Genomic DNA, 26735 nt, shown 5'->3' on the forward strand with positions numbered 1-26735 from the left:
CCAGACACATTTTAGGATGATGTGGTGCAACAACTCTGCTATATATGCAGTCAATTAAAACTGATTAATGAATATCTAGATTATGTAGATATTTTAAATACTGCTCTAAAAGTCTGCAGTCGTATTTTGCAGGTACAGTATTGACAATTACAAACATCCAAGAATTTCTACAGGCATATTGTTATAGTAGTCAAACAACATATTACATTTTAAAACGGAAATTAATCCTGGCAAATCAAATTACGATACAAATTCCAGTCCTTTCACCGAGGATAAATGCTGCATTCGGGGAAAGTAGGAAATCGGATAATCCCACTCGGATTGAGTGACTTTCGATCTTAATCGAGGCACAAGAAGACATGCTCACGTGACACAATTGAATAACTGCGTTAACCAGAACAACAACAAAAAATGATCGGAATCAGCCATCTTTGTTGTTTACATTTCCTATAATTCCGACTTCAATCTCTCCTCGAATGCAGCAGAAAACCGTTGACTTGTGACGTAAACTTGGCTTTGTCATAAGAACATCTCGGTAGTTAATGCAAAAAGTACACGCGTGTGAAATAATTTTATTTTTATCTACAATTTTGATGCATACAGCTTGCTGCTTAAGTTTTAATCTAAAACAAACATACATAGAAGGTGTTTTTGCAACTAAATGTTATATCATTAGCACGTTTAGATAAAAGTGATTTAAATAAAGGAGACAAATAGCCTTAGTTCAATTGCAAATGAGTGGGACGACTGTACATGTGTTCGTTTGTTGACACTCCCTTAGAGCTGCATGCTAGCAGGTATCGAACTTTCAGACGGTCCCTGGGAAGGTGGGAGTTTCTTGTGTTTCTTGGCTGGAGAAGACAAAAACACTACGGCGGCTTCTTCTTCCGTTCAATCACGCCAGCACGCCAGCACGCCAGCACGCCAGCAAAGCGTTTTGAGGTGAGTGAGGCTCATTTGGACCTTATCCGCCCACACTCTGACTAAAACGCGCATCGTAGGGGGTTTAATTGCGCCATTATAATGTCGCAACCGTTTTTCATCAAGTTGAGGTACGGCTGTGTGGGCAGTTGTGAGCAGCAGGCGAAGGGACGAGGAGTCGCCTGCTATAAGATCGGACACAAATCACGTTCAGAATGAGACCAAGACTTTTGGAACGATTGCATCATATTCGTGTTTGTTTGTTTGTTTTTTTCGTGGATATGGTGAAGATGTCTCTGGCAACGTGCTACACCCAAAACATAGGCAGCGTAAGCTCCTGTTTTGTTTTTTTTGTCCACTATATAACCTGCCAGCTACTCAAGTGCACTTCATATGTATGCATTCCATTCATTCTTTATCTGCCAGGTCCTTGTTTCTACACACGGGGCTTGTTATGATTTAGTCCGACGACGTAGTGTCCTTTATCTCTGTTTGCAGTCACATACGCGCACAAAGACGTGATTTGTCGAGTAGCTTGACCTGTTGAATCCAAGCTAATTGACATTACGTTGCATTTCATGCCACCACTCAGCTCACATTCATATATGTTCAACGAGAGAAGCTTGCGGTAGTTGTGCATGGAATAATTCCCACAGTGAGCAATTTGTTGATGTTTAAACAGAATCAATACAATTTGTAAAATGTTTTGTTGACGTGGGTGTAAACCCCAAATGCAGCACACCAGACCACAGGAATAGCTGTATGAATACCAACGGTGCCAAACGAGTGAGTAGTAAGATTCAATTCAAGTTCAGATAAAGAGTCTCCGTAGGATTGGGCAGGATTCGGCTCCCAGGACATGTAATGCTCGGTAAGCCGCAGATAGCAGGATGGATAAAGTTGTGATGTCGTAGCGAAACACCATACAGCCATGGGGACAGGCAAACAAGAAGTGTGATCTTGCATCAAATGCTCGTCATTTTCAGGCACTCATACAGACGTCAATATTTCAAGAGTCAAAGGTGAGATTGCAGTTAATAGGCCTTGTAAGATAGTGAGATGGTTAACTGAGCAGCTGTCAAACAGTCAGCAAGGAGATGCAGTCCATGGTTCCTTGGCTGCTTGGCTGGTCTTTTTCTTTTTGTGTTGAATGCTTGTTATTCTTCAGCACCTCGAGTAGGTGAACAGTTCCACTTGCACACGAAGAGCAGCAAGATGGGAAAAGTGGAGGAGGAATTTCAGGAGCCATATTAGGGATTGGGGTTTCAATAAATATCCTTGAGCAACCAGTGATCAGTTAGTCAATGAACATCTCCAATTTTTTTAAGCTTCCCGTCATTGATCATTTGATGAGCAAAGGCCACCTCTGTTGTTTTTCTTAAGATTGTAAAGTCTCTCCTCTCGCCATTTTGCGTCAATTAATTCCACATAATCGACTGTTTACCAGTTATTCTATTTTATGATGCCCATTGCTAATCCAAATGTTTTTTTTTAAACAATCAATCAGTCTCCTTACTGTTTGTCTCTCTTGCAACTTGAATTCTGAAATTACAATTTGTGTGTCCAGAAATCCTGCTCTGCTGCTGCTTATTGTCTGACTTTGACTTCCATTTGCATTGAATTGTGTGTTGACAAAGCTATGTTTACACTTTATGACATACAATAAGTAGCATGTACTCATTTTCCGCGGTTGTGAGCCCACACAGAGCAGATAATCACAATACCACTTAAGAAATATTAGCTGGACTAATATTTGTGGGTTTGTCACATGAAAGGCCGAGTGTTTTTTTTTTTCTTTCTCTCTGCTGATTTGGTTTACCTGTTTTTCACACAAAAATAATTGTTATGAATGATAGGCAAGCCGGACTGGTGGCGAGTCAACTGTAGATTAGAACATGTAGAAAGTAACAACCATTCTGTCACATTCATATGTTCACATTCATTCATGTGTGAAATATTAGTCTTATTTTCACATATATTGCATGTATGTTAGTAAATGAATGTAAATGCTGCTCAGACAATTACAGGAAAATATCATCTGCGAAATGGGTTGAATGGATCAAATCAGCTGCGTAAGTGCGTTAGTCATCAGTGCTCAACAGAAAATGATTCAATTAGGGCAGTCTTTGTTCATTTTGAGGTCATTTTCCCATCTCGGTGAATAGAGTAGAAACTATCCCCGATAGCTGGATTATAATGAACTAAATAAATATGGCAGAGTGTGTTATTTACACTTGACATTTAGGTTGCCTGGAGAGATTTAAAAAAAAAAAAGAAGTCATTTCAGCTGTGGTGTGTTCAGTTGCATATAAATGGACTACATTTGAGCACTGAATAGAAGAGATGTCTCAAAGGTGCCGTCAGTCGTAATGAGCAGTGTTTGCACTTTTTGGCACTAACAATAATGTGACTCATGTTTTCTTGAGCTCGTTTTTAGATGTGCTTCTGCAAGCTGTGTGTGTTGTGAACTAATCTACAAGCAAACACGGTACTGATTGGTACGATTTTAGATTGTGTGGTTGCAATTTCAATGCACGCCGGACTCACGTTGTACCAAGATGCCAGATGGGTTCTAATGAGGGTTGTCCATACAGCGGCAGAGCAGACACGCTGAACTCCCCCGGGGCCCTACTGAGCATGTGCGGTCTGACAGGAAGCAGGTGTTTGGTTTGTTGTGCATGGCTGGAGTGAGTAGTCATTGCTGATCGTCGCGCTGAGGCTCGTTCGGTTTTCTCAGGAAGATGATGATGATGATGTAGTATCGTCTGCTTGTCGTCGTTCAACCCCAGCTCACTAATCTACTGTCTGAGACTGTCCGGTGTACAAATAATCATAGCTGCTCTCTTCTCAACTGAGCAAGTGGTGAACATACTGTTTTGTTTTGTTTTGTTTTTAATATCCAGCCTCGGTTAACAACATGGACATCAAATATAGCAGTCAACATGGTTCGCTATGAAAGTTAGACAGGGAAACATACTGTACCACAGTGGTGTCCAAACTACGGCCCGGGGGCCATTTGCGGCCCGCCGTCCATTTTTTAGTGGCCCGCGACATATGCTAAAAATGGCATTTGACTCAGTTCAAATAAAATAAAAACAAAAATGTTTGGAGATGGTCAAAGTAAGAAGGGAGGGTGTCGAAAAACACTCAAGGTGCTATTAAAGGTTATTTTAGTTAACTAAAATTAACGAAATAACTAAAACTAAAATTCAAAAAACAATTCCGTTAATGAAATAAAATAAAAACCCAAATGTTTTTAAAAAAAAATGAAGACTAACTGAAATTACATTTTATGTTTACAAAACTAACTAATTATAGCAAAAATGTCCTTCGTTTTAGTCTTTGGTGTGATTTTTAGTGGATTTATTTTGATATCAACCGGAATAATGACGTTTGAAAGTATGTTACACAGAAGTGACGTCATCTAGCAGCAGCCAATAGAAAAGCACCTTCAGATCACGTTGCTCCCATGGTGTTTTTTAGACATTACGCACAAGTAATACACATTTAGAAAAAAAAAAAAAACTAATACTAATACAAAAACTAACTAAAACTAAGCATTTATTAAATAACTAATACTAATAAAAACAGAACCACCCTGAAAACTAATAAAAACTAACAAACTAATAAATTAAAAATTCCAAAACTATAACCCTACAGCCATATTACAAATAAAATGGTTTACATACTGTAGCATTTTTCTTCGTAAATATGCAAAAGCACAAATAAATTATTTGTACAATTTTTAGGACTAAACACAATTTCTCTTCATAACATTATGTGGCCCTTGAGTCCTTCTGATTTTCTGTATGTGGCCCTCAAATGACAAAGTTTGGACACCCCTGCTGTACCATATAGAAAGGCACTATTGCCGCGTGTTACCGAACAGAGTTGTGGCTCGCAATCATTGACATCCCAAAGCTCGGTTTAAAAACATCAAACTCAAACTGTTTTCTTAGCAATGTGGGATTGAGGGAACAGAGAAACAGAGAAACAAATAGTTGACCGAAACTCTGTGCGATAAAGTCAGACAGACACACACACTAAAATTACTCCCAGAACAGTGCTAAAGGTTTATGAGTTTAGCTTTACACTGCTAGCTCTTGTGCTCCTATTATATTATCGCCATAATGACATTTTCAAAGATAATAATGTTCAGTTTTTTAATGACAAGTTACACTGTCTTTTTCGTTGTTATTATTTTAATGTGCGATGGTGTAGAACTGCACTTTTGTCATACTTTTGACTTATCCTGCCTCATATATGTGCAAATCAGCTCTCAGTGTGACACTAATCCCTAACTCATTCCTACCTGTTTATTTATATCTAATAAGAAAAACACACATATCTTTTTGACAGTGTCAATATGATACATATGTCCATCCATGTTAATCTTTTTCTCATAAAACGCAAAGAACAAACGTGCAAAATTTCTGCTCCCTTGCCTTCTCACGTTAAATAAAGGTTACAGTCAAGGCTGTCACAGAGGGAACAACAGCTCTGAAGCTTTCTAATTTCATGCTAATTGCAAGTTGTCCCTGCGGGTAGTCTGCTCTCTCCCTCTGAGTGACTGGCACTTGATTAGGTGCACAGGCTTGGGCGTCCATGCAGCCTTCCATTTTATTTATGTTTCGTTTCTCTGGCAAAACAAGCTAATATCTCTTTCAGGCAGGTCATAAATCTTATTTGACAACAGGAGGGGAGAGTCCATCTAGACCTGTCCATTAACTTCATGGTTTTAGTAGGATGGTAAGTGGATTATTTGTAGTTTGGATGTCACTTTTAATTCATGCATGATATGACAATATCAATAAGAATTGTTATTTCTAATCTGTTAGACATGCCAGTTCCAACTATCAGCAAAATTTGTCTAATTATCGAGCCAGTAACGTTATAATCTATCTTGACTATTTTTATGGGACTCTCATAAGGTGCAATACAAGAGTTGTCAACAATTTGGCCTTTGTAAGGAAATCATAATATAAACGTCACAATACAATAACTAACGATGTTGTAGGGAGAACAAAAAAAAAAAATCTCAATACTATATAAAATCTCACAAAATTGAGAAAGAAAAAAAAACAGTGACAAAGAAATAGAAGTGGCCAGTCATTTTATTGTCATGCTTCTATTGGCTAGTGGTGCAAAGCATCATGGTCTATGTAGTTCACAATGCTGTGCTGGGAAAGTAATGTTTTTTTTGACAGGGATGTTGAAAAATATTTGCTGCTATGCTATGACTGATTTATGGGAGACATTAGGGGTGTGAATTGCTTTATCCCGATTCACAGGTCACGATTCGATTCGATACCGATTAATCCCGATACGAATTTATAAGTCGATTGTTGCGAATTTTTTTTTCATTCAAATTTAGAAAATAGTAATCAGTAAGCTTGTAGAGTGTAAGATTTATATGAAAATGTATTATTTATTTATCTGAAATTTCAGTCGTATAGAGGTTGTAATCTGTTTCATGTTTGAACAGCATTAAAATAAAATATTAATATAAAAAATAAAAAATAAAATCGATTCAGCCGCCTATTGAATCGATTCGAGAATCGCACGATGTAGTATCGCGATATATTGCCGAATCGATTTTTTTTAACACCCCTAGGAGACATAATGCTGCAGTATGTCCACTTAGACATAATTTTGTCCATGTGAGCAATAATCAGATCAGGTTTTCTATTTGGACTGTTTAATTTGCTTGTGTGTATGGTTTTTGTCGAACAAAAAAAAAAAAATACATAAAATAAACATGATCAAATGCATGTAAATGTCTCATCTATACAATGCTAATTAGCTAAGGTCATCATAATCATATACAGTATATATATTTCAAATAGTACAGGTAACATTAACCTCAATGTACATAAACGACATACAGTCACTAATACAATCTAATATTGAGATACTTAGTCTACTTTCCAATGCGCATATTGTGAATTGACTCAATTTGTAGAGGAACTCAATACATTACATTCCCTTTCATCTGGCCAATAATATGGGTCTTAAATGTAGGTGGCCAAAACATGTCTAATTAAAATTAAACTGCACTAATAAACTAACCACCAGAAGGCGCTGGAACTGCACAAATGGTAAACTACCTGTCTTTCGAAGCAGATGTGCTGCTTTTAACATCACAACGTGATGACGGCGATATATCGTGGTAATTTTAATATTGTGATTATTGGGACGTCGCTGTTATCGTTACATTATGAAACTACGATGACATCTGTCCATCCATCGTAATACGTTGTGTGACTTTGAAAGGTGGAATTTGTGGCCTGTCAGTGTAAATCCACTGGAATAGCATAAAACATTTTTGCATTGTCATTGCGATCCTTGCGCTGACACGTTCCATTGCTCGTGAGGGACTTTGTGTTTGCAGTGGTTGTTAATGACTCTAAAGTGCTCAGAGATCATGTTTGTGGCAGCCATATGCACTGCTTTACTGGAAATATAAGCGGGGAGAGTGAAATATAGTTGCTGGGTGTCATTGAGTTGCATTTTCATTTGTGGTATTCTCAGTCATACACATGTTTTGCAACGGTTGTGTTGTCAGACAGACTTACTTCAGCACCTGGGATGAGCGCAACACAGATTTCCCTCACACCGCCTGTGAGAGGAATAACATCTGCTGCCTCGGCGCTGGAAGCCCGCTTTAGTGAAATGCAGGAGGGACAAGATTAGCCAAACTTTTGAGTTCAAAAGGATGAGGAGGAAATGGATCCGACAGGATGAGAGCGAGCATGTTGGACTGTTTAGCTTTTGAAGCGTGTGATCTCCACAGCGTGGAAAATAAATGCTGAGTCACTCCGTGGCCAAATGTTGTGTGAATCGACACGGTGGTCAGCATCCAGCTCTTTTTCTGGAGGTAGAGTTTGCATCAGTGGAACTTGGAAGCTTACTTATCTAATGCCTGAAGAAGAAAAGATCGTAAGCCCATGAAGGTTTGTTCATGCCTATGTTTCACTTTTTCAGCTCTTTATCATCATTTCTACACCGCATTTGTTCATTTTGACACGTTTTGTTTTCTGACATTTTGTTGTAATGAATCAGATTCATATTTCATTCACATTCAATGATTCTGAAAAGGGGAAATATGATTCATGTCTGTAATATAAAATACTCTTTGAATTTACTGTTAAGGCTCATATTTCCAATTAAATGTGACTCATGGAAATATTGTTGCAGCATTTTGTTGGTACTACAGTATTTTGACAGAAAGTGTACACAAAACTGAACAGCTACAACTGGATTGATCTTGTGTGTGTGTGCTCGTGTATTATTTCTGCCTCATGTCTGTGGTCATGGCACTGTAAATGATCATATCCTTTGCATGCTCTACATAGGAAAGTACACAAAAAGGCAGGTCTCAGCTGTTCAAATATGCAGTTGAGTAAACAGACTTTTAATGGTTGAACTAAGGCTCCTCATTTTCTCAACAACAATCCCTTAACTTTAAACTGATTTGTTAGCATCTCCCTGCGACAAACAAGGTTTTAAAGACTATCTGGTTCATCAAATTGATTTCTGTGGTTCTATGTGACATCTTAATTGTATTTGTCAGATTGAGAAAAAGACAGCTCAATGACCGCTAATGGTCTAAGGGTCATTAGACTGAACCTTGCAATCTCAATTAGAAATACCCATGATGACAGTGTTGTACATCACTATTAGCAAGTACAGTACATACAACTTTTTTTCTTTCTTTCTTTTTTTTTTAAATAGCTAACTCACACTGAATCTCATACTGAGTTAATTGACTTCTTCATGATTAAATGACTTATTCATGAAACAGTGATATGTGAAAAAAACACACCGGTAACCATGCTAAAAGAGGCTAATACATCAAACTAATTACTACTTTACTGAAACATACTGTATCTTAGTTATTAACATTTTTAATGTTATAATGTTTGCTAAAGGAATTGGAGGGCTGAAATGTCCTAACTTCAGTATTAACAGCAATACATGATATTTGACTTTGACCTGGTCGGGGACACGTTAGCTTAGCTTGCGCTGCTAGATGCTAACTTTAGGTGCGTATAGCATTTCCTTACAGTGGCAGAGGCTGTTTCTTTACTTAAGTACATGGAGGAGCGTCTATCAATGTGGGAGTGCTTGTATGAACACAATTTAAAAATTAATGGAAAAAAAAGTCATCGAGAAATGTACTGTAGACAGACAGCAATAGTCAAGGCATACCAGGTGAAATTAATCACAAATATAGCATGCTGGTAGCTGGTAACACCAGCAAGACCAACATGCTGGTTTATGCTGGTGAGCACCCGTTTATAGAGGGATGGCCACTGTTTTAGGAAATACAGTACTATTTTTATACTATTACTTGAAAGGACTGTGTTGCCTTCTAAAATTCCATTGTTTGTTGTGTTCTGTTCCTTCAGGTATGGTCCAGTGCTGATGGCTGACTCTGCACTGTTCATGTCCAGAGCGCCCCCTGTGGAGGGGAGGCCTGTGGGTCTGAACGTCTTGAGCCTCCTGGACTCAATCGAGGATGAGAATAGCACAGCTGAGAGATGCTACCGCTCACATTCTCGCAGCAGTGTCCTCCAGGGTCTTCCGTTTGGGGGGATCCCCACCGTCTTGGTCGTCAATGTGATCGTGTGGCTGGTGAGCATTGAGTACTTATAAAGCAGTCACACCGCCATATACACAGTTACTGTATTTGCCACAGAAACTCCTAAATTGAACTTAATGAACTCGTACTATGGTCAAATTGATTCACTTTACATTGTATCCTGCAGGATTTTTTTTTTTCTGTACAACTTTGAAATGGACTACCAACTAGAATATGTTGTTTACTTTGGAATGTTCCGCAGTGTGGTACTGAATCAGATTGATGCCTTTGATTTTATGGGGTGTGGAAATCCGAGTATCTAAAAATATCTCTCTCTATTCGGTTTTGTATCCCCCTGCTAAGCTCATTTTTCCTCAGTGAAAGCCTCTGAAATCAAATCTGTGCTCTAAAATTTACTCCTTCAATAATCGGGGCTCCTCAACTGTGATAAATATTGCTGCTGTGCAAAGGTTTGTTTCAAAATATTTCAGGCTCCTATTGATGGAGTTAAGCATCCACAGGAACAAAAACACATTTCAAAGTGCCACAGGAATTACAGTGACATCTTAAACTCTCTCTTTTTTTTCTTCCTAGAATAAAAAGTGTTTACAAGTGCACACAAGGCTATTTTCCTCCAGTTTGGCAGATAATAATAGGCTTCCGTTCTCAGCTGTCAGCTAACTGGTTTCTACTGTCAGGCCTTGTCAGGCTCCATTCTGCACTGATATCACTCTCAATCTGCCACTTCCACGTTTTAATTGGCTCATTTCATCACCGCGTGTTGTCATGGCAACACAACACAGAGGCTTGAGCGCTTGTGTGTTTAATGACGAGCGTGAGTCAAAGCATGACCCCCCCCCCCACCCCCACCCCCACCCCAACCCCCCCAGGTGGCGGGAGCACGCCTCTGCATCAATTCCATCATCATACGGAATAAATCAGCTGAGGGATTGGAGGAGCGCGTGCCCACACATCAAGACAAAGCCAAATAAAATAAGATAAGCGATGGATGTGAAGAAACAAGCAAAACAATGGAGGGATTATCTCAAAGTTTTGCTAATACTCTGATTTATCGCCACTCCACCAGTCAAGGTTGCCCTGATGGCCTATGCATGTTAAGAATGAATCACTCATCAATTATACTCCTATTAACATGGATGTATTCACCAGCCATCAAACAAAATGTCCCCTCAACAACTCACACGACTAAATGATTTAAAGGCAGTAATTGAAATTGGACTTCCATCAGCATTTTGAGTCCTTTTTTCATTTTGTCATTCTGTTTGATATTCAGCCGGAACTATTCAGGGTTATCCACTTTCATGTGCCTGACTGCGGTGTATTTTTAATCCTCTACTTGATTGATTCCTATTTTATGAGAGGCAATTTGCGCCACTTTAGTAACAGAAATAAGCCTTTTAGAATTGGCTATTGACCGTATTTGTAGGGTGCACGGCATGTGTTTGTGTGCGCAAGCTGACCTGGCTGGCTGTTTCCACGACAACCGGATACTACTCAAACACAGCAAGATGTCTTGTAGTCGTTGTCGGAATACGTGAAGTTCAATCAAGTATATGACATCATGTTTTTGTCATCTTTTTTCATAATGGTGCCTATTTAATCATTTTTATGAGGTCAAGCGCCTTTTAGTGCCTACCTGCCATTGGGACCAATTAGACTGCAACATCATTAAAAGTCTTTTATAGCGAATTAGCATAATTAGATGACTCACAAGTCTAATGACTACATTCTCTCTTGTTCTTGCAAATATGTCTTTGTGTAATGAATTCTGCGTGTGTGATTTGGTTCACAGTTGCTTTTACTCATCTTCTCCTGTCTGAGGAAGGCTGCTTGGGACTATGGCCGCCTGGCGCTGCTCATGGACAACGACAGGTGAGTCCATGTCTTTGTTGAAATGTGTGATATTAGCTGCTCCATGGTGAGCGTTGGCAAAATTAAAATGGGAGCCATCCAGTCATCCCCAATGGAAGCGCTCATGTTGCATCCATTGGCGCTCCCTGCTGGCTGTATTGAGTACTGCACAGGACGCTCTTCTTACTGCAAGTAATATTTGGGTCCCTTGAAAGGCACTACAGTATATAAATCTAAGTTACTGTTGTAACTTGTATACATTTGTGGATTATTTTATTGTCCTGTGACGTTCCTTTTCTCACATGGGGTAAAAGGAATACTACTACCACAGTGGTAGTACTACTACTAATACTACTAATACTAGTAGTAGTAGTAGTAGTAGTAGTAGTACTGCTAGTAATAATCATCCATCCATCCATTCTCTTGACCGGTTATTCCTCACAAGGGTCGCGGGGGGTGCTGGAGCCTATCTCAGCTGGCAGTGGGCGGGGTACACCCTGGACTGGTTGCCAGGCAATCGAATAATAATAATAATAATAATAATAATAATAATATGAATTAATAAATAAATAATAAAAATAATAAGAAATTAATAATAATAATAATAATAATAATAATAATAATAATAACAAAATTAAATGCCGTAAATAATAATAATAATAATAATAATAATAATGGGTGAAAAATGCACAACGATGGTTGGGGATCTCCCCTACCTTGAATTTAAACTCCCCCAGATCTGTTTCAACATGCCATACGATGACATGTCTTCTTATTAACTTCACTTTTCTTTTTCTTTTTTCACTTTTGTTGTCTTCACAATTTAGCCTCACGTCTTTGTTTTATGGAGAACCAAGTGAGAAGGAGAAGTCTCCCTCAGAGTCCAGCCCTTCTGAGGTGGAGACAAAGGACATGGTGAGTTTTGCCTTAGTCATAATATTTTTTGTAGTCACTAAAGGCTCAAATAGCGTCATTGACACACTTCATTAATGTATTACTGTTAAAACTATTTTTTTAATGCTTCTGTTGTTCCAGGGGTTTTGTTCATGGCTCACTTCTCTTTACCACATGAAGTAAGTTGACCTTGACTTTTTTTTGTAATGTCCCTCTGTCCTCAAAGCTGATGTCATTGTAAAATCTAAAGTCATGTTCTCGCTCATTGATGAGCAAAAACAAACAAGTCTGGCCTCAAGCAACCACTGGTGCCGAGGTTTCCCACTGAGTATTTGCTCTAACTCTGACTTGACATAACAGATACAGGGTTGTAAAAAAAAAAAAAAAAAACAATTTCCACGGTGTCTATTGGTTTCCATAGTATTATGGTGGGGTTTGGCCGCCTGTTTTTAGCTCTCGTGCCGGTGGCTAACTCTGGGATCGCTGGGAAAAGTGTAAAGCCACCCTGTAAGTTCTTCATGTGTGTGGGCTATTCAGAGACCAGCATCCTTTTTTTTATTTTTTTATTCTATTTTATATTCTTGGTTTTCCCGAAGTTCCTGTCGCTAACCACCAAACCAGTGGTGCTACAGTTTTGCTCTGGATGAGTGAGAATAGACAATACATGCATACATACTGATTAATGTTTGTCTTTCTATTTTGAAACTAATATATTTGGGATTTCCCTCCGACGGGGACCCCCTCTGACACCGTTGTCGCTTTCTGTCTGCAGGGACGAGGAGATCCGCAGCAAGTGTGGCATTGACGCCGTAACGTATTTGTCCTTCCAGCGCCACATCATCCTGCTCATGACGGTGGTGTGCCTGCTGTCTTTGGCTGTGATCCTGCCAATCAACTTTTCTGGGAATCTATTGGGTATTTTGTCCCTCATATGATGCATTTATGAAAATGTTTTTTGGTTAGTAGCAGGTCATAATTTTGGTACCTGGGTCTTCAGTGGGGACTGGCCCAATAGAAACCCAACTATGCAAAAATGCATTAGAACAATTGTGTCACGTACGTTTCCTGGAGCAGTTCAGAATTAGTATTTATCAAATGACGTGACAACAAAATGGGAAAAAAAATACAATAATTATTCAAAATAAAATAAAAAATATAAATATATATAAATATAAAATAAATATATGAATATAAAATAAAAATTTAGTCTCAATTTTAGTCTAGTTTCAATCAACTTATAGTTAGCCAACCTCCTCCCATTTTTATTTTAGCCATTTTTAGTCGGCTATAAAGATAGCATTTTTGTCTTTATTTTAGTCTAAGAAAACATAATTTTATTCATCTAATTTTAGTCAACAAAAACTGTCAATGTTTTAGTCAGGGCAATCATTTTGCTCCTGTATATTTTTTTTGTCAGCAGATAATGTTAAACATTTCGGTGATTTGATTTAGTCCCGGTTATTGTTTATTAATGAGGATTTTAGTCAAGCCTAATTTTTGTCCGGTGAAAAATGTATTGACGAAAATAGTTTTTGTTAAGTTTTCATTAACAAAATTAACACTAGCGCAGATCCCTACTGATGTCTTTTGCTATCCAAATTGGCTATAATAGATTTTATTCAAACCAACCAATCAGAGGATGGAAAAATGCTGATGTCAACAGCGGCTGGCACTGTGAGGACGAATTTGAAATCTGATTCATTGATGAAACTTTCTCAATGCTAAAATAGTTTACATGAGCCAGCACTACTGAAGCTGAAGGCCCTGGGAAGATTAGATTGACATGGCAACAACATAGAGGCTGAAATCTGATTTGACAAAAAAAAAAAAATACAGAAAATTGCTGTCAAGAGAAATGCAGAGAAATTAATAACATTTTTAATGGACCAAAAGTATTAGAATTTGGGTTGGGCTGTAGTGGGGAATATGAAGGCACACAATTCAGACTAAGACCTTCTCAAAAATAGAATTTTAAATAGAAGGACCTTTTTGTTTCCTCTTAACATACACACGAAGGTGCAAAGGGTGAAGGGGGTTGGGTGGGACGCAAACTGAGTTGCGAAATAGCATCGAAAACGCCTTTTGGCAGTTGTGTGTTTATTTGATTGGAAGTGTTGAGCAAGCCATTCTATAACAGGATGAAGGCTGGATCCATTTTGGGGTTAATGCGGAGCCGAGCAGTCCACAGAACCACTTTATTGCTGCTGACTGTCATCTCACAGAGCAACGTGCCACCCTTGTCATTAAACAAACAGTGGGTAGTTGACAGTCTGCCATAGCAACAGCAAACAAAGAGCAACCAAATTAAGAGAGTTGGGCGTAAGTGCGAGCGAGTTTAAATGTGAGAAATGTCACTTAGATGATGAGATTGCTCGTAAAGTCTGAAAATAGTAAAGGTCGCCTCACCCAAATGAGGAGGTTTCCTTCACGTCCAATTAAAATGTTTCTCTCTGTCATGTTTTATTATTTTTACAGGAGACAGTCCTGAGAACTTTGGAAGAACAACACTGGCTAATGTTAGCGCAAAGTAAGTCTTGACAGCTCATGTTATGTAAACTGTGAAATGGATAGTTGGGACTGTAACGTTGTTTTTTCGCCCGCATAGGGACAGCTTCCTGTGGCTGCACGCCATATTTGCGTTGGTCTACTTCCTCATCACGTTCCTATGTATGGTTCACCACTCCGTACGGCTGCAGTACAGAGAAAATGAGAAGGTCAGTTGCCGTGACATCGGTTGTTAGTGTATGTATGCGCAGTCAAACCTTCACATGTATGGTTTGTTAGTCTGCAAAAATATGAACAATCACATTCAGTCTTGTGTGAGAACATCCACTGATTCTTAAAGATGAAGTCAAACCCAAAAGTATTCTTTACAATAATATGTTTGATGCACCTTCACGAGTCAAACACGGATTGTGCTAGTGGAATATGATTTAAGTAGCAAGGTCCACCTGTTTTTATCCATCTCAGTGGGCGGCCATTTTGCCACTTGCTGTCAACTGAAAATGACATCACAGTTGCTCAGAGCTTAGGTAACGACCAATCACAGCTCACCCGTTTTCTGAGTTTGGTCCTGTTGACGTTCGCAAGCTGAGCCGTGATTTGCTCCTGAGCAAATGTGAACAGAAAGTGGCAATATGGCCGCCCCCTGAGATGGTTAAAAACAAGTGCATTTTGCTGCTTAATTCTTATTCCACAAATCAGAATGCTGTGTTTAGATTATTGGGAGTGCATAGAACATAATATTGTTGGGCGATAGCCACTCTACCACTTGAGCTTTGCCATGCCTATACTGTTTAACATATAGCGGGTGTGTCCAGAAGGAGGTACGAGGATTCCACCTGACACCAGCGATAAACTGACACACAGTAAAAGCGGCACGGCTCAGTGGGTAGATTATCCGTCTCCAAATCTGAAGGTTCTGCGATTGTTCCTCAACACTTGAGAGAATTAAAAAAAAAATATTAATATTTTACTCTCTTCCAAGTGTCAAGTTTAGACTGGGACAGAATATAGTCTTTTTTTTTTTTTTCTTCTTCTTCTTCTTCTTTTTTTTTTAAAGAGTAAAATTTACTCTATGAAATTTACTGTGTAGGCTCACTAAACAGCCAACTAGTTGATTTTTCCATTAACACAACTAAAGTGAGATTATATAAACTTCCGATGTTACTATAAAATGCAATGATTTATTCATTACGCAATAGTTATCCCTTACTTTGTTAATTTATTTGTTTGTTTGTTTGTCTGTTTTTTGGGGCGGCATATTTTAGAATTCACAAACAATTTCCTTTGAAATTGCAATTAATTCTTGGGGGGAAAAAATATGACAAGTGATTTTGGCAGGGTGATACTGGTAAATTATGGGGAATTTCATTCTACCTTGTTTTATCACCCGTTGACTCAGACAAAAGCAAGAACATTGAAAAGACATTAACATAAAAATGGGGGAATAGTTTTCCTCATGTATGCAAGTATGACCTAAAGTCTTATGTTATTTACATCGTGTTCCAGATTGCAAGAACGCTGATGATCACCTCCATACCCAGAGAAATTTCAGACCCAGGATTGATTACCAAACACTTCCAGTAAACACATTTTCACTTCTTTATCTCAATACAAAAGTTCAATTTCCGTGCATAAAATTTATGCTGGTAGCAATGCATGATTGTTGTTTTTGTTTCTCTAGTGAGGCTTATCCTAGTTGCACCGTCACCGACATACGCTTCTGCTTTGACATCACCAAGCTAATGAAGCTGGACTTGGAGAGGTAAAGTTACACCTTTAAATTCATTCATTATTTGTTATAAATCATCTAAGAACGTTGGGTTTTACAGGCGCAAGGCAATGAAAGGCAGGATGTATTTTGCCACCAAGTCGCAAAAGGAGGGAAAGATCATGATGAAGACCCACCCCTGCGCTCAAATCTTCTGCTGTGACATTTGTGGCTTCGAAAAGGTACATGACTGAGATTTGATGGTGACTTGTGCTGCACTGACAGTAGAATTCCACCGGATGGCGCTGCAGTTCAACTGTAGCGCCAATCTGCTTCTCTGATGGTCTTGACGCAGCAAGTTGATTGCAGGTGGATGCTGAGCAATACTACAGCGAGTTAGAAGAGAAATGGACGGATGAGTTCAACGCTGAGAAGAACCGCGTCTACATGAAGAGGCTGGGCATCGCTTTTGTGACATTCCGGGATGAGAGGATGACGGCCGTGTGAGTTAAATGAAAGCCTTCGCAACAATAACCTCGGGTGTGATACGGAACTAATTGGTTGAAGCAGTTCCGGTTTGTGTTTTGTAGAATTGTGAAGGACTACAGTCGCGTGCGCTGCCGCAGACGACCCCAGCAGTCCAGCATCACCACGGTGGTCCAGTCTCACCAGTGGGGCATCAGCTACGCACCTGCTCCCAGTGACATCATCTGGTCAGTATTTACATCGAGTATACAGTGAACCCCCGCATATTTTTGGTTGGTTGTTTTTCTGAACATATCATCCAAAAAATAAAAAATAAATCATCTACTTGCTGTCGCTATAGACATGTTGACATGTATTCCATGCCAGTACCTCAAGTACAAATATGTCACGAATGTCCACTTCCCCACTCAGGGAAAACCTGTCAGTCTGTGGATCTCGCTGGTGGCTCCGCTGCGTCCTCCTCAACATCCTCCTCTTTCTGCTGCTCTTCTTCCTCACCACGCCCGCCATCATCGTCAACACCATGGACAAGTTCAACGTCACCAGGCCTGTGGAGAGTCTGCAGGTCAGATTCAAAGGCCAAGTGGGATTAAAGCTGCTGGTTGTCCAAACTTATGTTTTGCTTCTCTTTTTGGCCAACAGAGTCCTATCATCACTGAGTTCTTCCCAACCCTCCTGCTGTGGGCGTTTTCAGTCTTGCTGCCCTTTATCGTCTACTACTCGGCCATCTTTGAGTCCCACTGGACCAGGTACTTAGCATCGTTTCCATTGTCATCTTTCATCCCCCAATCGTTTCCTTTTCACCCTGTTGCTCTCGTCACTCTCGCTCCTTCCCTCTGTCGCCGCTCGCTCTGTTATTCTGGGGAGGGTTGTCATAGAGATGCGAGGATTGCGATATGCACAGCAGCGGCCGTGCGCTCGCTGGGAGGCGGAGCGTAGCGGCTGCACACGGGGAGACAACCTTATGCAAACACCTATGAGCACCCTGTCTTTACATAACCACCCCCACAAACATGTTGCGCAGGCGTGATGTGTGAAGGAGCGAATGCAAATCAACTATTTACTGAAGTGAAAAAGCCGAGTTCATGCGCTAATGAGCCCGCCAGCTCCATAGCAAGTCAACCACAATTACAAAATCAGTATAATCGTAAAAAAAAAAATATATTAATATTAATTTTTGAGTTGTTCAAATTTATACATTTGCACCTTTTTTTAAAAAAAATTAAAATAGCTCATTGAATAAATTTTGTTTCATTCAAAAGGAACTTGCATAATTATAGTGTTACAAATAATTGTATTTACATTTTTTTTTTATTTGTTTTTTACGTTTAAATCTAAAAAAAAAAAAAACATCCGACTGCACATTGCACATGCTGCACTCAAACTTCAAGTTTTTGCCAACATAAATAAATAAATATTATAAATTCTGCTTGGTCTAAAAGGGACTTACATAATTATGGTATCTATTTTTTTTAATTGGTCTAAATATTTTTAAATGTGTAAACATTTTCTTATTTTGTATCAAAAAAATAAATTATCATCCTACTGCACAGTGCACAAGCTGCACTCCAATTTCAAGTTTTTGCCAAAATAAATAAATAAATAAATGAATAAATATTATTATAAAGTCTGTTTGGACCAAAAGCAACTTACATAATTATCATGATTCTATTTTTTTTAATTGGTCTAAATATTTTTAAATGATATTAAACATTTTCTTGTTGTGTACCAAAAAATAAATAATTGTTTGAGTAATCGTGATTTCAATTATTGCCAAAATAATCGTGATTATTATTTTTTCCGTAATCGAGCAGCCCTATTAATCATTATGTATTAATCATTTCTAATGGAGCTCCAGATGTATTTACGTCCACTCACTGGCCACAAAAGGATGTACAATTAAACAATCTAATGACGTGGAAACAAAATATATTTCAAAGATAATAATACCCCATTTGTGATTGATAGTGACAATTCTGCACTACATAAAAAAATATCCACATTTATTAGTTTTGTCTTTTGTTATCTTAAAAAAAAAAAAAAAAAAAAAGATTGTACAGTGTAGATTTGAGGACAAGATAAAATTTTTGAACCAATATCCGCAATTTCCAAATAGAATTGGTAATGTTGCTGTGGTACCTGATAGGGCTGCACGATATTGGAAAAACATATGATATGCGATATACTTGCTGAACATAGCGATATCGATATTATTGCGATATTTAACATGTACCTAAAGAAATTTAATTTTTATTACCTAATGAAAGAAAAACATTTTTCATGTGGCAAAATAAGCAACCTTAATGTAATCTTAGTTAATTAATTGTAATTATGTCTTGATAATTTTCAACTATTGAATGACGATGCACATTTTAGTTAGCATCTGACTGGTCAAATTTATATAAAAAGCGTAAAATTCCATATAAAACTTATTGCATGCCTTTGCGATATGCATATTGCAAGGGCCAATATCGCGATACCGATATTTTTTCGATATATTGTGCAGCCCTAGTACCTGATGAAATGTGTGTATACATACGTAGCACAATGATGCCTGTCATTGATTTGTTTTTCTCAGATCCGGTGAGAACCAGGTCACAATGCACAAGTGTTTTTTACTGCTGGTTTTTATGGTCCTCATCCTGCCTTCGCTTGGTCTGTCCAGGTGTGCCCACAGAAAGCAGCACATGATGTACATTTTATCAAATGAACATCTGGATACTTTAGACTTCAACCAATGTTGATTTTGTATTTTCTCTCCAGTCTGGACCTGTTCTTCACTTGGCTTTTTGATGTCAACTTCCTAGATGAGAAGGATGTCAAATTCCAGTAAGATGCACAACATGATTTCAAATGCTCTTTTTTTTTTTTTTTTTTTAACTCATTCACTCGCAGCCATTTTCACAGAAGCAATCCCGTTGGCTCCCGGCTGTTTTACTGGATTTTGACTGATTTTGCAAGGCCCACAGAATATTGTGTTCTATTGCTATAAAAGCATGGAACCTATCAAAAGAAAGATTAAAGTCTCTTCTTTCATCAGGAAAAAAAAAGTATGTTTCTATCGGTTTCCGTTTTGCAGAAATTAGCATTAGAAGAGAGCTAAGTTTCATCAGTTTTCACAAATCTATTCAAAATTGTAAGTAATTGAGCTTTTTTTCTACATGGCCCTGGTTGATCTCCTTTGCTCTGCTGCCACCTGCTGGCCGTTTGTGTAATAACTACCATTACTGCAACCGTTCTTTGCAGTTGAGAGGCTGCATCAAAGCCGTCTGTATGCTCTAGCATTAAAAAACAAAAAAAACAAAAACAAAAACGTATAAATACGTCTTTGGGACACTTAGAACATTAAAAAAACGTATTTACACGTTATTGGGAGCAAATGAGTTAAACATCAGTGACAAGCTCATTTTTCTGTCTGCGCAGGTGTGTTTTTCTCCCTGACAACGGTGCGTTCTTTGTAAACTACGTGATCACGTCAGGGCTGATCGGCACCGCCATGGAGCTGCTTCGTATCCCGGCGCTGACGGTGTATGGCCTTCGCCTCTGTTTTGCAAAGTCTCAAGCTGAGCGTATTCATGTTAAACGGGTGAGCCGGTCGCCACTCCTGGAGGCTTTATGGAATTTTCCAGATTGTGCTCAAGTGATTTTTGTGTCCGGATGCAGAGTCAGACTTATGAGTTCCAATTTGGCCTGGAGTATGCCTGGACCATGTGCATCTTTGCCGTCAGTGTGACCTACAGCATCACTTGTCCCATCATTACGCCCTTTGGTGAGTGACACATTACGAAGCTTCACATAGCCTCGTACCCTGTCTTTACTCACTGTGTGTGTTTGTCAATCCCAAACCTCACTCTCCTCTTCTGCCTGCCAGTCCAGCGCAGACTACAAATTTGCTGCCCTCATCCCAGACACGAAGACACGCCATGTTTTTTTTATTTTTTTTTTTTTTTGTATGACAGACACCCACTCTCGCTCGTATCTCGACTGGAAGCTAAACAATTGCCATCAGTTCACTTCTGCAATCAAATCCACACTTAGGATGGGCAGGAGAAGACACCACTGATATGTGTTGTGTTCATGATTCTTAGGTTTTGTTTGGTGTTTTGGTCACAATACAATACATCTTGGAAATACTGAAAAACCCATCGTAACTGAATTAACACATTCACTGCCAGCCCAGCAAAAATGCATTATTTGACGTCTTTTTCCGTCAATGGCAGTCAATGACTTAAGATGAGATGTAACCAAAATTGATGGATTTTTAAGCAACATTTGCCTTAAAAAAAAAAAAAAAAAAAAGGAAAAAAGGAGGCTGCAATATAATCACAAAATATATTGGCACATTGTGTTTAACACAGTCACTGCCAGCCCAGCAAAAATGCATTATTTGACGTCTTTTTCCGTCAATGGCAGTCAATGAGTTAAGTTGATGATATTTACTAGGAATTGGCGAGTACCGATACCACGTATCTGTATCAGGCTAATACCAGGTCTTGTTTCAAGGTAACGATACTCGTGATGGCACCAGTGGCCATTTTACAATTAAGAACTAGAAATTAGAAGAATAGAAAATTGCCATTAATTTTATGCAATTTTGAGGAAAAATGCTACTTTTGTGCTCTTAAGTTTACATTGATATCTATACAATTGTGCTCATAAGTGTAAACTTACGAGCAGAACTGCATATTAGTGTATATCTACTGTACAAATATTTTTAAAGAAAGACCTATATGTCCCAATATACAGTTGTGCTCGTAAGTTTGCATACCCTAAGGATATGCAAACTTATGAGCACGACTGTACATTACAGTATAATGTACATATATACAGTTTTGCTCATGATTTTACATATCTCGAGTGTATATAAACTTATGAGCACAACTGTATATTACTGGTTATATAATGTACAGGTAACTTGTTGTTGATGTGTCGCACCTTGTTCCTTTGAATGGATTGGAGTTGAAGGTCTGATGCTGATGAAATATGTGTTCTTGTCCCTCTTCAGGTCTGCTCTATGTCATCCTGAAGCACATGGTTGACCGCTACAACATCTACTATGCATATGTTCCCACCAAGCTCAACCAGCACATCCATCGAGCCGCCATCCATCAGGTCATCCTAGCTCCCATCCTCGGCATCTTCTGGCTACTCTTCTTCTCTGTTCTCAGATTAGGTACTGCGTCATGTTAATCCCGTTCCCATATTAATATCGGCTATTGTGCCATGAGTGCATGGTGACATTATGAATTATTGTCTGGTGCCTTCGCAGGTGCAGTGCATCCTATAACCCTGTTTACTTTGGTGTCCCTGCTCTCATCTATTGCCGTTTCCTTTTTCCGCTTGTGCCTTAAAAAGCAACCAGACAAGTCAACAAGCTACCAGGTCAGCTTGATCAAACTTCAGCTTCACATGTATTTTTTCCATTATTTATTATTTTGTGTCTCTGACTTCCATGAAACGTTTGTATTCATTTCAGATGTCGAATCAACCAGCAGAGCGGACGCTCCCTGATGGAGACAGGAGTACGGTTACTTCAACCACCGCTTCCAGTGTAAAGTACAATTTTTGTTACTATCAGTTAGTTTTATTTACAATTTGCCACGTGTGATTTCATTTTGACCTTTAAATTGTTTGTTTTGATGTTTTACTGAATATATAGTCCACCAGGGGGTGCATTCGTGTGTTGATTTGGAGCTCAGACATTTGAGTGTTGAACAAAGGCGACAATTTCATCCGTGCAGTGTTTGGTCAAAACAAACGTGCATAAATAAAATAAAATATAAATAAAATAAAAACTTTTTTTGTGCTAAATGAAAAATGTGAAAATAAATAAATAAATAAATTGTCTTGGTCACGTTTTAACCTATCTTTGGGTTATTTTTACCCAAGTCTACACTCTAGTTGGGTCAATTTGACCCAACTTTCTGAGTTTTTTTTTGTACGAAATGACAAACTTTTTGGGCAGCTGTTTTGTACAAAATGACAGAGAACATTGGGTCAAATTGACCCAAGTAGTGGGTCGGTCACATTTTGACCCAAATTGGGTTATATTTGACCCAACTGTTTTTAGAGTGTGGAATTAGCATACCACACTTAATTTTCACCAATACTTTCCACAAATTGACAATATTTTTCTGCAAACATTTTCCTGTTCAGTCTTTACGGTTTACTCTACGGTTATGACGGTTTTATGAGGGGCACAGGAAGAGTATGCATTATACTTTAGTAGATGTTTATAAAAGAGTTCTGAAATTAGATCAACTTGGAAGCCAACTAGCCCGTCACCAAACTGGATTTTTTTTTTTTCTTTTTCACTTTGTGAAAAATCTCCGTGAACCGCACGACCCCGATCGACTGAGTGACGCGGTTACTGTATACGTTGTTGTCCCTTCAGCTGTTTGTGGCATCCGTCCTGCTGGAGCCAGAGCTCGCGCTGACCCCCATGCCCTCCCCGGCCCACCACAGCTATGGCACCATGGCCAGCTCCCAGAGTTCAGCCCACGGCCCAACAGAAGAGGAGGAGGAGGAGGAGGAGCAGGAGGAGGGAGAGCACACCCAGACCCGTGAGACCGAGCTCCAAGACCCCGCCGACACCTCCGGCTCCAGCCCGCTCATGGAGAACCCAGCGGGGTACCAGTAAGCCCACCCCCCCGCTTCCACATACGTCACCTGAGATTGTGCTGCGATGCTACATTTCCTCTCTCCACTTGACCTCAGACTCCAACTTTGCTGCCTCACAACAGTGGACATTAGTTAAATGATGGGAGCTGAAGAGGATGTGATGAAAATAACTGAATCCATGTGATCATATCCGGAATATGTCTCATACGCCCCGAACTTCCCGCCAGTCACTGTAGATTCCATCCTCCTCCATGAACTATTTTACCTTCGTGACTCGAAGCAATGGAAGGCAAAGTGCCTCGTGGAGGTGAAAGATGCCACCGAGAGTGGGCGGTGCGAGCAGACTCGCCCCGCCAGACTGACAGAGCGATCCGGGCTGGAGTGATATCTGGTTGATGGCGGCCAGAGCGCGGCGAGGCTGGGGGGGTTGGGGGGGGCGGCGACTTGCGAAGCCATCTGCAGTGAGCGAGCTGACAGACGGAGGGTGCAATGTAACGCCGAGATGTACACTTTCCCCTAGCACAAGCAGCTCGTCGTACTTCAGCATTTATTTTTGCTACTGTATGCTTTGGCCGTTGTTGAATTGGGTTGATGATTATTTATTAGCTTCTTTTTGATTGTGTACTTTTGTGTTTCCCAACATTTATTCAGTCAAGGCACATGTGGGGGGGGGGGGAAAGGCATCACACCACTAAACAAATGTCACAAAAAGTTTATGTATCTTCTGCCATCTAGTGGAAGAGCATTTAATTGTTCTTCCTGTTATGATACATCACTGGCATTAGATAGATGACCAATGCCATTTTGTTTGTAATAAATAAACGAAAAAATTAAAAGAAAATTGATAATTTGTTGATTTCTGACTAATGTGCCATGGCTCACTGTTTGGGAACTTTTCATTTGTATATGCTAAAAAAAGCACATTACAATTTTAGTGTACATCTTCCGGTACTTATGTTGAACCACATGGTGGCGTGTGTCACACCTAAAGCCATGATAGTGTGCAGATAACATCATCCTATTCTGTTCACATTTCCTGTGCTCCAAACAGTCCTCAATCATAGCTTAAAAACGGTCCTTCCATCCATTTTATACCACTTATCCACATTAAGGTGATGAGTTGGAGCCTATACCAGCAGACCTTACACACTTTTGGCACTAAATCCTACACAGTGTTTCTTTAAATATGAGTGCAACTTCTAAACGACTTTGTGGGGCTTTAAAAACGTAAAGTTTCATTTACAATGTTGTGATGTTCGTAATGCTAATAATTAGCTGCCTAGCGTCGTGATGAAAGAGTATGGGCGGAAAACCAGGAAATCTAGCATTTCCATATTTTACTATCAGCATCAATTGTGTTCTACTAGTGATGCGACCCGCCTTGTCCTTTGGGTTCCGTTCTAACCCGAACCTGCACTAAAAAAACAAACAAACGCCAAAAACACATGACTAGCAAAGCACATTTTTTGCCGCTTGATGAAACGAATCTGCCAGCTACTACAGTAAATTGAGTAACCACAATCTTAACTGCTTTCATCCACTTGTGTATCTGAAACCACAAGAAAATTCCCAACATTTCCTTTTGTTTATGTTTGAAATGATTTGTGTTGTTGAAATACCACAACAATAGAAACTGCATTATCATAATGGATCTGCAATCGTTGGTGTTTGTTGGTCATAAATTTGTGTGATGTGGGTCTACTATAATTTGATTCCAGTACATTTGCAGACCGCATGACAACTGTGATTTTATTTAAGTCATTGTCTGTATATATCAATTTTTTTCCTCCTCTTGGTAGAAATTTGGAGCGAATGTCATAACTGCAATATGTCCCGTCCACCCCCAACCCCGTAATCGTTTCTTGTTGCTGTGCCTTGAAAAACCACTCCCTTTCCGTGTGACAAACCAGCATGGCCTGAAATATGCTGCATGAACTGAAGAATAAAGAGCAAGAAAACTAACAATAGAGGAGGAGAACATAAAATGTCATTTAAAAAAAAAAAAAAAAAAGCTATTTGGTCAGTGGCTTTATGGTTCTTTTCCGCAGCAAACACCAGACAATATTAAGTTATTCACTCAGATTCCAGATTCTGCCTAGGCAATACTGTACTGGTTTTGATTGGTTCTATTTATGGCCAAGAAAGCCATAAAGCTTTTGGAGTCTGTATATATTTATGACAAATGAAATGTATCTTTTGATGAAAATGAAGATGTTCCAACACCATATGCTGAGCAATTGTACGGCTGTTGTTTTTTTTCGTTTAAATGCTTAACAAGAGGGATTACCCCGCCCCCCACCCCCCCCCCCCCCCCCCCCCCGACCCCCGCAGTTTTGACTTTATATAGTTTTTCTGCACACTTTCATGTTTTGTATTTGTTTACTTTTGATTTGATCAGAAATACTGGTTGTTAATTTCAATGTACGTGCGCATGGCCATGTCCAAGAACTGCATCATTGAAAAATTCCTCGCTTTCAGGCTTGTTCCCATTTGTTTAAGTGCTGTAAACTGAAATAAAAATACATTCGGCTCAGCCCATTCACTTTGGACCACCATGTCATTGATCGACTAGATTGGAACAGAGGGTAGCCTATAAAAAGTCTACACACCCCTGTTTGAATGCATGTTTTTCCTGATATAAAGATAAATCATTTTATATTTTAGCGAGGGTAAGTAAAAATACAAAAACTATGTAGTTGCACAAGTGTGCACACCCTCTTATAACTGTGAATATGGGGGTCAGAGCACGCTTGCCACCATTTCAAGTGTCTCTGATAAACCCCAAATACATTTAAGCTGTTCTACTTTGGAGAAAGAAGTGAACACTTCAAAACGAAAATTGCTGCCAAGAGGCGAACAGCAACATTAACGGAGCATGCGTGAAGCTGTTGCGAACCGATGAAACCAAGGTCCAATGGTCCTGACCCAGAATCACCACGGGGCTGGCGCTGCCGCATTAATGAATGCAAAAGTATGTTAACTAATGGCTGAAGAAGTGTGTCTGCATACAAACTAGCCTCAGCACATGCTGCCGAATATTTTACCGGCACCCAGGGCCGCATTAGATTGAAGGATGGGGCACTTAATTCCAAAATGCGACGCCATGTTGCCATTTTTGCAACTTGAGGGGGGGGTGGGGGGGTT

At 39.3% G+C, this 26735-nt stretch overlaps 1 protein-coding gene across 6 annotated transcripts; it reads left to right on the top strand.

Annotated features, from left to right (window-relative positions):
• Positions 1-530: 530 nt before the first annotated feature.
• On the top strand, positions 531-25643 carry tmem63c (transmembrane protein 63C). Of its 6 annotated transcripts, none has more exons than XM_077538995.1 (24): positions 534-942; positions 9333-9558; positions 11319-11398; positions 12205-12292; positions 12413-12450; positions 13044-13186; positions 14747-14798; positions 14877-14985; positions 16283-16356; positions 16458-16538; positions 16606-16726; positions 16854-16987; positions 17075-17197; positions 17382-17535; positions 17613-17719; positions 19549-19662; positions 19734-19799; positions 20394-20556; positions 20634-20739; positions 21976-22143; positions 22240-22352; positions 22447-22521; positions 23365-23606; positions 23688-25643. In XM_077538995.1, the coding sequence occupies exons 1-24, from the start codon at positions 788-790 to the stop codon at positions 23725-23727; spliced, it is 2772 nt and encodes a 923-aa protein (XP_077395121.1). In that variant the 5' UTR covers positions 534-787; the 3' UTR covers positions 23728-25643. The 6 variants fall into 6 exon arrangements, with proteins under 6 accessions (XP_077395127.1, XP_077395121.1, XP_077395123.1 ...); XM_077538997.1 differs by having other exon boundaries at positions 536-942; positions 19549-19635; XM_077538998.1 differs by lacking the exon at positions 534-942 and adding an exon at positions 1480-1792.
• Positions 25644-26735: the final 1092 nt, after the last annotated feature.

This window comes from Festucalex cinctus, chromosome 12 (assembly GCF_051991245.1).
Source record: "Festucalex cinctus isolate MCC-2025b chromosome 12, RoL_Fcin_1.0, whole genome shotgun sequence".
Lineage (NCBI taxonomy): Eukaryota > Metazoa > Chordata > Actinopteri > Syngnathiformes > Syngnathidae > Festucalex > Festucalex cinctus.

Bases quoted from the DNA above. Each gene is read 5' to 3' on its own strand.
- tmem63c (XM_077538995.1), top strand. From the start codon at position 788: ATGCTAGCAGGTATCGAACTTTCAGACGGTCCCTGGGAAGGTGGGAGT. The intron at 14,799-14,876 runs GTAAGTCTTGAC...TCGCCCGCATAG, and splicing joins CTGGCTAATGTTAGCGCAAA to GGACAGCTTCCTGTGGCTGC. The intron at 19,800-20,393 runs GTAAGATGCACA...CTGTCTGCGCAG, and splicing joins GAGAAGGATGTCAAATTCCA to GTGTGTTTTTCTCCCTGACA.